We start from the raw sequence: 15,630 nt of genomic DNA on the forward strand, positions 1-15,630 counted from the left end.
TAGACTGTGCTGTGTTTAATTACGGAATAATTTCCAGAAATGAACTAAGGCTAACCTGCTCCCCCAGTTGTAGGTATGCACAGCACAATATCAGCACTTTGCCTGTGAAAGCTGCCTTGTCTCTGCATAATTGGACCATGTTCACCCACAGGCATTAGGCATCTACACCCTGTGGACACTTTATTAGGTACACCTGCACAACCTAATGAGAGCCAATATAAGACTTACTATACATCTAAATGTTCATATTTCCAAGCAAAATAATAATGCTCAGTTTTGACACTGTCACTTTTAGTTTTACTGCACTCATGATTTAGGTTGTATTTTTCCCCATTATCTGCATCATTACATGCATGCCATTCTTCTTCAGGTCGGCTCAGTTGTCAGCAGTGTTCCGCACCTAGAGATGGATATTCAGCCGGAGAGGGATAAGACCCATTTACTTAAACATGAGGATGACCAACTTCAGGAGCTCCCGTTCACTCCTGTCCATGCCCCTGTCATCACAGTGGGTGTGACTACACCAAGGTGTGTCAAGTAAAAAAAAAATGTTTGGTTTCTTCAAAGTCAGTGTGACTTTTGAAGTAGTAAATTGCCTTTGATTGATACATACTGTCCACCCATACCTTGCCCTTTTCATCTTTTTCATGCTCCAACATTTACCTCACCTCTCTGTGTCTGACCACATTCTGTAAAGTCTCCTTATCAAAAGAAGCACTGGGTGGACTGCCAGTCACCAGACAGATAGTGTCTGGCTTACACCACTTTCTGTCAGTGCTACAGGCTGATGGGAAATTGGTGACTAAGCACAGTATGTGCCCGTGCACACTTTTTGCCTGTCTGTGCTGTAAACAGTGAGAATACTAGTAGGACATCACATAGAAATCACATCCGTTTATCATGTTTACACTTATAATATATTATCGACATACATAATAATTTGCCGGGAACACCTCACTGGGGAGGTTTCCAGGAGCCATCCTAACTAGATGCCCGAGCCACCCAATCTGTCTTCTCTAAATAAATCAGAGCAGTGGCTCTACTCTGATCCTTTCCTGGATGACCAAGCTTCTCACCCTATCTCTGAAGCCCGTATATTTCCTGTGAGTGTTTTTGCATTGCCCGAATACTGTTTTTTCATCAGGGTTTGTTCAAGGTTGCAAAGACGTTCACCAGACATCCACACAATATTTGTGCATGCCTGTGTGTGTTTTAAAGTTACAAAGATAATTGCAACAGTATATTTTTGTGACTTTTTGTGCTTGAAGGACACTTCACCATTATTCCTCAAGTAGTTCAACTTTGTAATTGTGGATGTTTGAGTAGCAGTAGTTAATGTTGATTGGCCAAAGTCACCAATGAAGCCACATACTGTAAAACCCTCCTGTGTGTCTTAGTCTGTACAGCCATTCATTACAGCTGTAAGTGACTGTGTTGCTATCTACAGTGGTATCGATTGTCTTACTAATTGACAGTGGTTGTTCTGCGTAATCCAGTATTATTGCTCTTATATCTATAGCCAGTTTAAACTCTGGTTTTGCTGTGTTTACTTGGATAATGATCCCAGTAGAGTTGGCTTTTAGATGGAAGAGATAGATTATTTACTCCAGCGGTAAGACAGCAGCCTGCCATAGAGATGTGCCAATGTTTTCGACAGAAAGGACTACATCCAGAAAATAATGGGCACTCTGACACAGAAACAAGATCTTGCATTAGTACAAAGAGTGTGTAATCAAGCAACTTGCAGAAACAGCTTTTCGAGCCTACAATGTGGATTTAGACATGCTGCTCTTCAGTTCAGTGGGCTGAAACATCTCTGCCACCTCTTGTGGAAGTAGAAAGTTTTTTCGGGTGGAATGACTCATTTGTTTGACAACAATGACGTTTAACACCTGTACCATTTTGCCTTAATTGCCTTGAACATAAATATAGTTGTTGTTTTTTTTTTTTTTTAAAAAGAATGACTGAGTGGCTGGTATATGAAATTCAAGCCACATCTGAGAGAAAATAAAATGATCCACCAACCTCATTGTTGTCACCATAATTAGTTTGATTAAGGCTTCAGTCTGGTGCACCGTTGGGTATCATCTGTTCACCAACTGGGCACAGACAACGCTTTCATGATAAGCCTAAACATTATCCGAAACATTAGCATTCACTGTGCTTTTAGCCAGCCATCTGTGTGCTGTGTTGGGTGTCATTGTTGACAGTAGAAGTTATGAATGTTACTATGGCTGCCGCAAGACAGGTGGTTGCTATGATTAGCCATCACTGACAATTATGTGAGGAAATCCTCAGGGTGTACTTCAGCGCCCTCTGTCTTTTCCCTCCAAGTACTCTCACGGTCCCTGTGCTTGATGAATGTTCCTGAAAACATTTTGGAGAAAGTGAAGACTGAAGTTGAACTTGATTGTAACGAAATGCAATGAGTAAATTGAAGTTAAGCTCTGGTAAATTACCAGCAATCTTCAGCTCCCTTCTGACTTCACAGGAAAAATGTGAAAAAAATTAAATGAATGGAGTGGTTTCCAAAAGGAATAAATATGCTTTCTAAAATAATGTTGATGCAGGATTCCAGCGGCGTGCCTGAAAAGTTGTCTTTGGAATGCCATTTTCCACTACTCAATGTCGACCTTGTATTAACTGGTCAGTCGGGTAAATTTGTCATTGACACATCATTGTTTTGATGATGTACAGCCAGAAATGAACACACGTGCCTCAGCAGTATAACTCCTGGTCTTAACTTTGCTGCAGCAATTCGTTTTCTTGTTGCCCTCAGTTTCCATCTCAGATCAATTTTGTTTACAAGATTCTTAACAGCAACACGTTTTATTTTTTACACAATGACTTTAATTGCTAAACTCAATCTCACCTTGAATGCTTCTAATGTAATGCAACTCTTCTCCTCACAGCTTGTCCACAGTCAGTTCGAGGAGTTCACTGGCCCACCTCTACTCTGCTGGCTTTCCTAACATTGTGGATTCGAGAGGGCAGGTGGCAGAAGTCTTGGATGCCACAGAGCCAGTGCCCTTTGATCCACACCGTGAAGAAATGGATCCTCTGCGGGAGAATCTTTTGGTCTTCCAATTTCTTGCATTTACAAGGTAAAGTTGGCAGTCCTGTAATTGTTGTTATTATCAACTGCAGCTTAGATCCTGCAGGCATGCTTGAGAGTATTTCCAAGTTGCACTCAATCACAAACAATGAAATAGTCAATGTCACCTCAAAACTATAGTCAGTATCACAGTTTTATGTAATTGTCTAAAAGTTTGTCTATTCTTGAGAAAGATCTACTAGACTGACACTTTTTTTTTGGTTTCTTCGGTCATCTTGTGTTTAAAAGAAGTTGCATGATTTTCCCTAAGTCACAAAGGAATGTGAGCTTCATCTGATAATCGGATTGATTAATTTTACGTGGTGAATTTTGGCACCTGACTCAATGACATATTTGTCATTTAGTTAAATTAGTTTGTTTATTTGCATCATTAAAACACCATAATGAGAAAGATTTCTTTTGGGCTAGGGTTACATCTATTGTTTGAAATACAATAAAGAAAATACTCCCTTTTTCACACTTCTGACCATGCACTACAAATGTGTATCCTTGCATTTTTCAATCGCATCCAAGGAAGAAAAAAACTGCCGACGGGCGAGTTTCTCTTTTTTTACCCCCCTCCTGCTGAGCTGCGTCTAAGATACAGACGCACTCAGGCATTAAGTTCTGTCAGTCATCCTCTACTCACATGTCAGCTGCATGCTCATGCACCGCACGCACACATATGCTCACAATTCTTGCAAAAACACATTTCCTGTCAGCACACCCTCTGTCAGCAAGCCGTCACAAAGGCCCCGGAGCCGGCGCCCTCTCAGTGACAGTAGAAGATGCGTGCTGAACACATCACTCGCATTACTGTGTCCTTCTCTCGTTGTGTATGCAATGTCAGCAGTTTATTAAGGCCGTTCTTTGTTGTTGTTCAACATGTCACCATGACATTTCGTGCACAAGCACCCGGGATATGTTAGCCTTGTTTTCAAATAAATGTACATGCTTTTAACAAGGAAACAAGCAGTATGTGTCCCATTATCCCCTTAACACTGTTAATGGGGAAATGGCAGCAGACAGACTTGCGTACAGTAGTTTCAAATGACACACAGTGAGTACAGCATCCTCGTATTCAAGGGATGACTTCCTTTGTGTGGGTGGTTTGTCAGTTCATACAGAAATTTGTGAGGTAAGCTAATTGAATTAGCGCAACTATTTTTAAAAAGTATTAGCACAATTATTTGTTAAACGTAGGATCAGAATGTCAGCGTATTCCCTCTAGATAAAGTCATTGGAGACCCAACGACCACCTATTTGTCAACTATGAACGAGTAACAATAAACATTGAATGAAAAAGTAATAAAGCATACAGCATCGGCATAATCATAAAAAAAGTGATTGGACCAATCAACACATAAATATAGTGTTTTGAAGAATTTAATTTTTACATTTAAATATTTTCTTGTTTTTTACCAAAAAATAAATGATAATTTTACCAAATATAATTGTGATTATTATTCTTTCAAAAGCAAGAAGCCCTAAGAGTTTACATTATCTTTAAAATGGTGATCATTTCTATTTGATTATGATCCAAATGGAACACGTGTTGGAACATCTGTTGAAAAAATTACAATACATTGGAAAAAAAAAAGAAAATTCAGATTTGCTTATGAAGTCGTAGACATGAAGGCAAGACATAAAGGCACACCTTGATTAACTTCTTAGATGAATCAATAAGAGCTAGAAACACCAACATTCTCCCGAACACTCTGTCCTGTGCCCTTTTACTTTCATTTGGCTGTCCGTCCGTCCATCCATCCTTCCATCCCATACAGTAAGTGTCATTGTATAGTAGTACATATGCAATTTATTCATCTTTGTATTCACTCTGTGGATTCTTATTTCATGATTTTAAAATGTATTAATATTAACCTGAAAGGAAATGTGGTTGTCTCTGCTGCATAAATTTGTGTTGCATGCAAAATTAACTTTCATTTTTGTCTATTAAGGTGATTGCTGATTGCTTATCAGCCCAATACAAGTGCACGGAAGTTGATTTCATTATTCAGTGTAATTCAGTGTAATCTTGTAAGTGTGCAATGACAGCAAAGGCTTTTTTTTTTTTTAACAACCTCAAATTTGTTTAGCGGTAGATATCTTTGTGTGGGTGCTGTTAAAAGGATAAAGGGTAGTTTTAAAGATTGTTCTTTATTAATCTATTTCTAGAATTTAATTTATTTAGATGTAATAATTATTTTTTAACAAATAATTGAGCAAATGATGAAACAGTACACTGTTTGTTAATTAATGATATTTTTAGGACATCACATTTGTTGAGCTAGTGCAGGCACCATGAGGCATTATGCTAGAAAATAGTCAATTTCTGAAGTGATGTAGAATAGATCCCAACTATACAAACTATATGATTTCCTGGTAAATGTTTGTTCAGTTATAGAAGAATACACTGTATATTCAGGTTTAGTACAGCAAAGTGTGAATTCCTATGTGGACAACTTCCTTTACAATGTACAGAAGAGAGTATTTCAGTTTATTTACTGAGTTGCACGTCCTGATTTTGTTAAATGCAATGTTTTTTTGTTTGTTTTTAATCAGGATGCCAGTGGTGGGGATTGGTCCTGAATGGCCAGCCAACATCTACTTCACCTTCCAGTTCTACCGTTTTCCACCAGTCACATCACAGCAGCTTCGACTGCTCAACAGTGACAAAGTGCAGCAGAAAGAAAGCGAGCCGCTTCCTTGTGTTCTAACCTCCATCAATAATGACAGCTCTGTCAACTCTGGTAATGATCCTCTGTTGTTTTGGAAAGATATTGATACGTGTCTCATAAATTGTGTTACCTTCTTTTGGAGTTTTTAGTTTGTAGCTGCACTGGTTATAGAGTAAGTAGTCACAGTAGTTTGCTTTCAATGAGGAATGAGAATCATACAAATGGTTGATAACTAAGAATTAACAACATAAACAATAAACAACATAAACAATCAACAACATAAACAAGTCAAAACCACAACCAAAACAGAACATTATTCTAAGCATACACAAACTTTCTAATAACAAAATTATCAAAATAATATGCACGCTACCGTGCTACACAATGTTTTTGTAAACAATAGCCAGTGGCAGTTCTATACTGAATTACCACCTGGGTGAGACCACTTCTGAGCGCCCCCCGTTTCATTTTGCACAGGCAATTTTTATGAGAATGATATAAGAGTAAGTGAAACTTGCATTTCTCATTTTCACAAGAACTGATATTTCACTATTGCAATTACAATAGGAAACACTTTTTAACATTGTTGCATGCAGAGTTAGCATTCAAAGCAATGTGAAAATAACAAAAAACTAAAATGAAAACACGTAACACAAATGAACACTTTCTATATCATAAGCATGTGCACAAAAGGTCCAAATGTACCAGGAAAAAAAACATCAAAGCACCATTACTCATGTGAACAGCGTTAACTATAACTCATATTGTGCGTGCAAGCTTCATTGTGATTTATGTCAGCCCTATCCAGCTCGGAGTTGTCCAATCATTTTGTACAAACTGCGAGCCAGTTCCATGATGCTCCACGATGTTCTCCGATGCCATTTCCCTTTCAATCAGCCAAGCGGCCAGTGATTGATGTCTATTCATGTCGCAACTAATGAAATGGAAGAGATATTACTGGTACTGACAGAGTGTGATATTGAACACACAAACATTACCCCCCTCTTACCCTACAGACCTCCTCAGGAAGACATTCTGGATTAACACTGTCAATATTTCTGGCTGCACGCTATACTATATTACCCAGTGTACTTTCACCAAGATCTTTCCATATATGGTTCAGTATTCTCGCCCGGAAAACCTTTACACCAATTCATTGGCAAAAGCTGAATAACTCTACCCTTTTAATTTTTAAGGGTTAAGGGTGCCGTTTAGCAGTTTGTCGGTTTATTGCCTTTCTGGGTTTAACGTTCTATTCTTCTCATGACTCCTGTCACATCCTTTTCTTTTGTTTTTAAATGAAAATGTCAAAGTAGAATCACAGTAGAGGACCTGAAATCAACTTGAATTCCTAACACATCGAGTTCTTTGTCAAACGTAAACAGATATCATGGGAAGCCTCTGGCTGAGTAATACCTTGAAGGTGGAAAGCTCCAAATATGCACTTTTGGTGACAATAATGCTTCATCTTGGAGGTTACAACTGTCATCATATGTGTCATCATAATCATACAATCACACGTCATTAGACTTTCACTGGGTATTTTTTTGTGTTGGGTTGATGTTGGTCATTTGAGTCCACTGAGTCACAGCTATGGAACTGCTCTGGAACAAATTATTCCAAATGTAATTAATTTTCCATGGGAAATTCAATCAAATTAATGTAGGCCAGCCAACCATCGACAACAACAACAGCCAATGTTCCGTGATGGACAATTGTGGATGGATTTTGAGCTTCCGCTGTAATATAAGTACCAAGAGCGATGGAGCGTGAAAACAGTGAAGAATACAGAACCCATTGGTCAATTTGTTTTGCTCTTTGTAAAGAAAAAAAAAGACTTTTGCATTTTTATTTTCAGAAAAAAGGAATAAATCAAATTTATGCAAAATGTACCGATTAGGGCAGTATAATGCAGAAATAACAATCACAAAATTAAGAACAGCAGTCAATGTTGTTTTACTTTAACCCTGGAGGTGGTGATCTTATGCGTCACAACAGGCAAGCAACAGATGGGCTCTTGAAGTGACTGGAGCTTTCATAAAGATAAATATATTTGGAATAACATGTACCACCTGGTAGCCTATTCCTCTGCAATATTGATCTTCACCAGAATTTTATAGTTTATGTGAGCCCACAAACAGACATAAATACCAAAACCTGAGTCTAAGTGTGGCAGTCTGTCGTGAAAGCTGGCGGAATCAAAGAAGTCCTGTTAGTGCAGCAAGTAAGCACAATGTAAATTTGAATGTAATGCAACAAAATTACATCGTTTTATATTACACCCTGTGACTTCCATTCTTGGCTCCAATTTTAGCTGCCTTTGACTTGACTCCTGGCCCCGTTGGTTTAAATGTGCTGTTGATGCAGATGACCTAATCATTACTCCGCTGGCAGCCATCAGCCATTGTTTCATCGTAGTTTTCATTGATTACTGGTGTGTTCTTTTAATAATACAATTTCCAAACATTTGTTTGGGGGATTTTGTTATGGTGAAGAGAAATAAAGTTGGCATCTTTTGGCTATAAATCCAAAATGTTTGGTTTAAACATAACATTTGATGAATCGTTCTGCCGGGTTTTTTTTTCCAAGAGATGAAAAGAGCCTTTTTTTCTTACAAAATAATCATAATCGATTGGAGGTTTGCCAATTAAATGCCGATTATATGTTGACTTTCTCACGCACCAGTAAATGCAGTTTGATAGTTCATTGTATGATGCAGTTTTGCCATTTGTCCACTAGAGGTATCTTTCCTGAGACCTGCAGTTACACAGCCAAACAATAATGACCATAGAGACACACACACTCGCAAACGCACACTTCATTGTTGCCCTGCATGACTTTCAGGCTGGTTGGCCTGCTGTGCACACATCAGACAGTCTATCCTGGTTGTGTAGTAGTGTTGCAGGGTGAGTTGTCACTCTGTTGGGTGTCGCTCCAAGTCTGCCAACCGACACGCACACACATATATGCCCCTCGGGGCAGATATCTCAGTCCTTGCCTGCTTCTGAACGCAAACACCCACAGAGTGTTGTCCATCTTCCTCTTGGCTCTTCTCTTGCTCTTTCATTGTTACAAGCTCATGGCATGCTGGGTGAATTAATGGTCCAAGTGAAGACTTCCTGGGTGTTTGGGCAGATGGACGGTAAATGATTTTACCCTGTGTTTGAACATTCTTGTGGTCATCATACTCAAAACATACTTCTTGACAGACAAAAAATATTCCAGCAGTCCAGTGTATTTCAGAATATAGAAATGTTTTTGAATATAGTTTTAGCCATCCGACATGCCTCAAACAGATTTAAACTTTATCAAGACTATTGACTGGGAGCCTCAGTGCTGAGCCAATCGAGTATGCTAGCATCAAATATATGGAGCTGAGGAAGGACTGTCTGTAGGGTATTATTAGTAATTGGGCCCCCCATGCATTTTATGTACCACCCTGAAGTCTGAGGTCTGGGGCTAGGTCTGAGTATGCTCGTGTAAAAATACCAAAACAACAAACAAAAACACAATTGATTAAACAATAAACTGGGAGTACTAACAATAAATTGTGATGGAGTGAGGAACTGTAGTTTAATGTCACCTTTCATAAGGTATAACGATTCATTTTCATGTCTGTCTTTCATGGTACATTATTCAGTGTCGATTATGCTACTTTCAACTAGTCTGTTTTTTCCTGGTAGTTGCAATCTGTTATTTGGCTGCATTGCCACCTTCTCTATCTTTGTGCAGATTCACCTGGGCTGCAGGTACAGTTCAGAGTTGATGACAGTTTTCTAAAGCCAGGAGAGAAGCATTGGTTCCTGCGCTACCTGGCCCTTCACACCATGCATGTTGACATTTGGGACAGTGAGTCATTGCTGCTCATAGGTTCAACAGCTATTGAGCTCAAGGTAATACACTCCATTTGTGAGCAAAACCAATACGATATTATGGCTCTTACAGAAAAAATTCCCATTCCATTTCATGTGACATTTTAACCACCAGTGATAGAGCATAATTTATAATAGATTGCTATCTGTTTTCGCAACCCGTCATGGCATTGCAGTGCATCTATCATTGATTCATGCAGATTGGTAGATTTTATAGTGTGAGCCTGACATTATAGAGAAGCATGTCTCAGTGCATAAAGCACACCATATCCTCCGTGAAAAAAAAACCACATTACTTTTGATTTCTGTTTTTCCCTAACAATAAAACAAATCTTTAACTACAATATAGTACACAGCTTTTGTATGATTTTTTTTTCTCGTGTAAACCTAACACATTTTTTGTAACACATTAGTTTTCTCTCTCATAGTACCAGATGAGCACAGATGCATTTTAATTCCATCATATCTTCGGCCCATATTGTTTTATTATAAAGAAGTAGAAGAAAGACTTTGTTTGGGGTCACTTAGAAATGTCCTTATTTTTCAAATAAAAGCACTAGTTTTTTCAATTAGGATCAAACTAATCAGGAATACATGCATTGTTAATGTGGTAAATGACTATTCTTGCTGCAAACGTCAGGTTTTCAATGCAATTTCCACATAGGTCTATTTTCAGCAACCATCTCTCCAGTGTTCTAATGGTCCATTGTGTTTGCTAATTGTGTTAGAAGGCTAATGGATGATTAAAAAAACCTTGAAAACCCTTGTGCAATTATGTTTTCATGGAAAACACTAAATTGTCTGAGTGACCTCAAACGTTTGAACGGTAGTGTAAATATACATTCATCTATCCATTATCAGAACTACTTATCCTAACAAAATTGTTTTTAAATGTCCCTTTCTGCCTCTGCATCTCCAGTATATGTTGCGGCATGGCAAAATGGCCGTGCAAGCACTCCATGAGCTGGAGGTTCTGACTACCGACTATGTCGGAGAGGAAACCTTGCAGACAGGCGACCCCTCCAACAACCCCTCCACCATCGTCAGAGGTCGGCTGCATGTTCGCACTGGAAACATTGGCGGCAAGTATTTTGGAACATTTAAAGCATGAAATATACTCTGACAAACACACACCAATTATAATAACCACCAAAATAATAATTAGGCCAGTGATTCTGTAAAGTTTAGAGTACAAGACACGACTTCTTTCCCAAGCATTAGGCCCTGCAGATAAAACAATGGTGGGTTTTTTTTCAGATTGTAGGAGCATTACACGTTCATCTATCCTACCATCTTGCTTTTTATGCAGCAAAATCACGTTTGGGAATGTTTTGATGAATTCCATGTTGTGTGTTAATTGTTTTTTGGTTTTAATCAAAGCCGACTGACACATTAGGATTATCGACATTAAGATCTGCTGCTCACGTACGCACCCTCATCATGATGAAAAACACCATGTTGAAAGTTGAGCGAATTTCAGCAGTCGCTTCTGTTACTTTGTGCTGTTATCCGTTGTTTCTAATGCTGACAGTTTGTCTGTGTGTGTGTGTTTGTGTGTGCGTGCGCGTGCCTGTGTGTGTGTAAAATATGCGCTTTATTACTCTTGAAAAAAGTTATGATTTCTTTGTGTTTGTTGCTTATATGCAAGTTTATGTGAATAGTTTTCAGTGTAGAGTACTTTTCATAGAGTAGTTTTCATCATCCTCTTTCCCCTAAAATATTTACAAACCACTTACGATATTCAGACAATGTCCCTTCCCGTAAAGTCATGTTTACTTGACTATGGTTGGAAAATGACAGGGGAATCCTTAAGATTGATGTTTTTTAAAGTCTAGAAGGCTGCAAAGCTAACACTCTACCATGGAGAAATATTTTGATGTGATAGTTCCACTTCAGCTAGCTAGGGAGCTCCCTATTTCTTCCCTTCTTTTGTACTCATTCACTTTGGGCTTGTACAGAGCAATGGCTGCTGCCAGTATCTTTTTTTTTTGCCATGCATCAACTGCTGAAACACACTCCCTTGCATAAACAACGCATCATTGTACCCAACCTTAGAAACAGCGCAGAGTGCCATTCTAAGTTCTAAATATGCCAGCACTTTCTCATTGTGCTTATCACTCAAAGCAGGTTGAGAGTGCAATGGCTTATTGGATAGAAGTGGCGGTGAGGGAGCGGGTGGATTGTGTCTGCGTGTAAATTCCAATCAACACTCGGTTATCCATTAGACAGCTTGGCGGACAGTCAGAATCAATTTGGAAAGGGAGGCGGGCTCACAAGAACTTTTCTTTGTTTCCTTATCCATGTTAGCTCATTTCCTCACATTCTCTCCTTGCTAGTTCTCACATTTTTTTTGCCGCCCCTCACCTCCTCGACAACACATCTGGGAGGAGGAAGCGAGGTGTCTTTTCATCAGACTCAACAACTCTTAATGGGTGGCTTGTTGAAGGATATGAAGGGCATTCATTAGTGGGCAAAAAGGCAAAAAGTTACACACGGATTGAGATGGATGTGCCGGGTGAAGGCTTTGACTGAGATTGGACAGGGTGGAAATCAAACCACTCACACATGCCGAGGAGGCGAGCGCTCATGCGTCCACGCAGACATATAGACAGACAGGTGTAGCAGAGCATGGGGCACCTTCTGTGATGAGGCTGGCGGATGGAAATATTCTGCAATAGAACACTGATATCATGTGAGACGCTTCGCCTCGTGATTTTTCTGTCATATGCTTGGATTCTTGCAATTCAAATACTTGTAAATCCACCCTGGCTGTGTTTACAAAAATGCATGTTGCTTTTGAACGACGCAATACCTGGCCGCATGCTTGTGTACTGTAGTCACGAGGGAAACACATTGGCACAAACAACAACAATGGAAGCGAACGAGCATTTACTTAAGGTGACACATCTTAACTGAGAAGAGACTGAGGGGCAGCAAGAAAAGGAAATACTGTAGCAACTATAAGACTGTGGATTATATTTCTGTAGCATTCATAGGGAAGGCACAGCTACAACTTAAGTTGATGTGAACATTGGTGTACTGTTTATTTCAAGCCTGACGCATATGACGGTGACAGTGGCAAGTACAACTAAAATGATTTGTGTGCCACATAATGGAGGAAAAGCTTTTTCCAATCATTTTAGCAGAAGCATATGCTTATCTATGTAGTTACAAGGGGTAGAGTCAGATAAGCTTAGGCTTCCTTCGACTCCCTTTTGAACAAATATGAATTTACGATAAAGGGAAAATTATAATGCAATATCATTTTTTTCTTTTTTTTTTATGTTCTATTGTACTATGGAGTTATCTTTTTCTGTATTTTTTACTTTTTTTCTTGTATTTCTTTTAATGTTCAAAATAAACAAACAAATCTATTGCTAGAATTTTGTTAAACATACATTATGAATACTTTTTAAGCTTTATTTATATTGAGAGGGGAGAAATATTTTAGTTTCAAACATTGGGAATCAAAATCACATCAAATACAGATGTAAATAATAAACATTGAATTTACATTACAGCTTTTAATTGTAAATATCAATGTGAATTTGAGATGTACAATGTTGTCTTTGCAAAGGCAGTTTTAATACAGTTTTTCTCTTGGATTTCACTAGATTGTGCACTTCTACCTAATCAAGTCTCATTAGTGAGAGGTATAAAATATAGGTTCAATTATGTCCTCTAACATCATGATGGGCCTTGTTACAGCAGTCCTGCTTCAATGTGTTTCAATCATACATTCTATGAAACTTGTCTTATTATATTTATCAGATTTTTTTAATTGAAAAAGTTTGCCTAAGCCTGTTATTTTAAATGAGAAACAGCAGACCACCAATTGATGTCTTTTTCTATTACCGCAAAGTTAGGTTGGGATTGACAAGTCATTCAATTAGTGCCAATGTATATGCTGACAGCCTTATTCATTATTCTATTAAGCGACCTTTAGTGAAGATTCAAGGACAAAAAAGAAATGAAATGTAAATGTAAAAATATGTCAAATTTTCAGTTCTCCAATGAAACTGATTGACTGGTCAACCAAGAGGAAATCGATTTTGCTTTATTGTCTTTATCTGATGAAGCCATGCAAGTAAATTGGTGGTAACCTAGGTGATACATTAAAGCGATGTTTCACCTCAGCCTCGATGGCCACTTTGCAAGTGCTTAATGTCTAGATCGTAATCATCAATGATGTTCGCTTGGCACAATAAATCAAGGCAGACATTTTTCTACATTTAGCACTGTATAGCCAAGTCCAAGGCAAAGTTGCATTTTTTACGAACAACTGTATATCATCGACTGACACAGACTATCGACATGTCAGATGCCATCAGAGTATTCAAAAAGGTGTTAGACAAAAACATGGGTTTTTTTTGTTAGAAAGTAATTTATGTGCACCTAGCCCATAAAGTCGGGCCAAATATGCTGCCATCAAAAGTTCTGAAAAACTGAGGCCCATTTCTGTAGTTTTGCATTTTGTTTCGGCATCGATAGATACCTGAATACCAGTTAAGCTTTTATTTTGAGGGAACTATTTGTACCAAAACACCAACTTTTTAACAGACAGACTTACAATAGACTTAAGAGAATGAAACCTCTCATTTAATTGTTGCAGCCCTTCCCAGTTAATTCTTGACAAGAGGTGTGGTACAAGAAAGGATGGTTGCCAAGCACAGGGTATATACTGTATGAATCACTTACTGGAGGATTTAATCTTTCAATAAACGGAATGGTGGAAGGGGCAGAGTACCCTCAGAAAAAACATGTGCAGAAAGTCCAAAATTGAGATTTGAACCTGTGACTTCAAATTGCTCAGCAAATGCGCGCCACTGGAACGAAGAGCCCTCTCCTGTTAAATCTGTTTACTTGCTTCGAACTACTACATCTATAGCCTTTCTCTTGCTCTGCCAATAGACCGGCATGCGTATGCTCTCATGCACACAAGCAAACAGAAAGTGTATATATATATATCTGTCTCTCCACAGTAGACAAGGCGACTTTCTTCAACCTTCACATATCTGCAGCAGTCTGATAAGCCCCAGAGTGAGTGCTGCAGCTAAAGAGAGCACTGAAACTCTTGCTGAAAGGTGCTCTAAGTGAAACAAATAATATGTGGAATTTACCTAACAATTAGTTGGTCTGCAGGACTTCCCCAAGGGGTGATCATACATGTATGTATGTCTTACTTATTAAAAGCTGTTTCTTTCCTTCAAAGGCCTCGCTCTATCAACCTTGCTTTTAGCCCTGAGGTGACGGGGAGAATCTGCTTATTCGGAAAGATCAGTGGCCTGGAATCAGGAGGCAGGAAAAATTGATTATTTCAGACTACTTTGAAAGTCCCTCGATGCTTGCTCCCATTTGTTCTTGGGCCAGTAAATTGCTGGTTTGTTGTGGCCTTAACCTCAAGAACTGCCAGCAGAGCAAAGTGGCGTGGGCCAGAGGGTGCCGCCCAATGTGATTATTGTCATGCAACAGTGCCAAATTATCAATAAATGTGATAGAGTTCAGCCCCCTGCTATTTTTTTTCCAGTTCGCATTTCCCATAAATGAGGAACAGCTTTACTCAGGTGTTTTCCCCGCAGCACAAATTTGGAATATTATTTCGGGGTGGTAACAGCAGAGTAACTGATATAATGTTGCAATATTTTGGCAACTAAAATATAACAATATCAAGGCTAAAGAATACTTTATTCAGTAAGATAGCTATCAACAATGCATCTCAATGCGTAACAGAAATTGTAAAGCCTCTTTTTTAACCTGGTGATCCTGAAAGGGGGATCCTTCCATCTGTGGTCCCTTCTCAAGGTTTCTCATTTTCCCCGGGCAGGGGTTTTGAGTTTTTCCTTGCCCTTTTGGGAGCTTACGATCAGGGGATGCTTTGAGAATAATTGTCAATTTTTGTCTATGTGAAGCCCTTTGAGACTGCTTGTGATTTAGGGCTATACAAATAAACTTGACTTGACTTGACTTGACTTTTTGTTCACTAACA

General features: G+C 38.7%; 1 protein-coding gene across 3 annotated transcripts in view; it reads left to right on the plus strand.

The window, feature by feature from the left end:
- Positions 1-15,630, plus strand: part of nphp4 (nephronophthisis 4) — a 99,222-nt gene that overhangs the window by 58,772 nt on the left and 24,820 nt on the right. For all 3 annotated transcript variants that reach the window (XM_037279771.1, XM_037279762.1, XM_037279776.1), the window contains 5 exons: positions 371-528; positions 2,913-3,104; positions 5,657-5,844; positions 9,505-9,665; positions 10,564-10,726. In XM_037279771.1, the coding sequence (XP_037135666.1) occupies positions 371-528; positions 2,913-3,104; positions 5,657-5,844; positions 9,505-9,665; positions 10,564-10,726 (862 nt within the window). The remainder of the gene's footprint in view (positions 1-370; positions 529-2,912; positions 3,105-5,656; positions 5,845-9,504; positions 9,666-10,563; positions 10,727-15,630) is intronic.

Source organism: Syngnathus acus, chromosome 2 (assembly GCF_901709675.1).
Source record: "Syngnathus acus chromosome 2, fSynAcu1.2, whole genome shotgun sequence".
Classification (NCBI taxonomy): domain Eukaryota; kingdom Metazoa; phylum Chordata; class Actinopteri; order Syngnathiformes; family Syngnathidae; genus Syngnathus; species Syngnathus acus.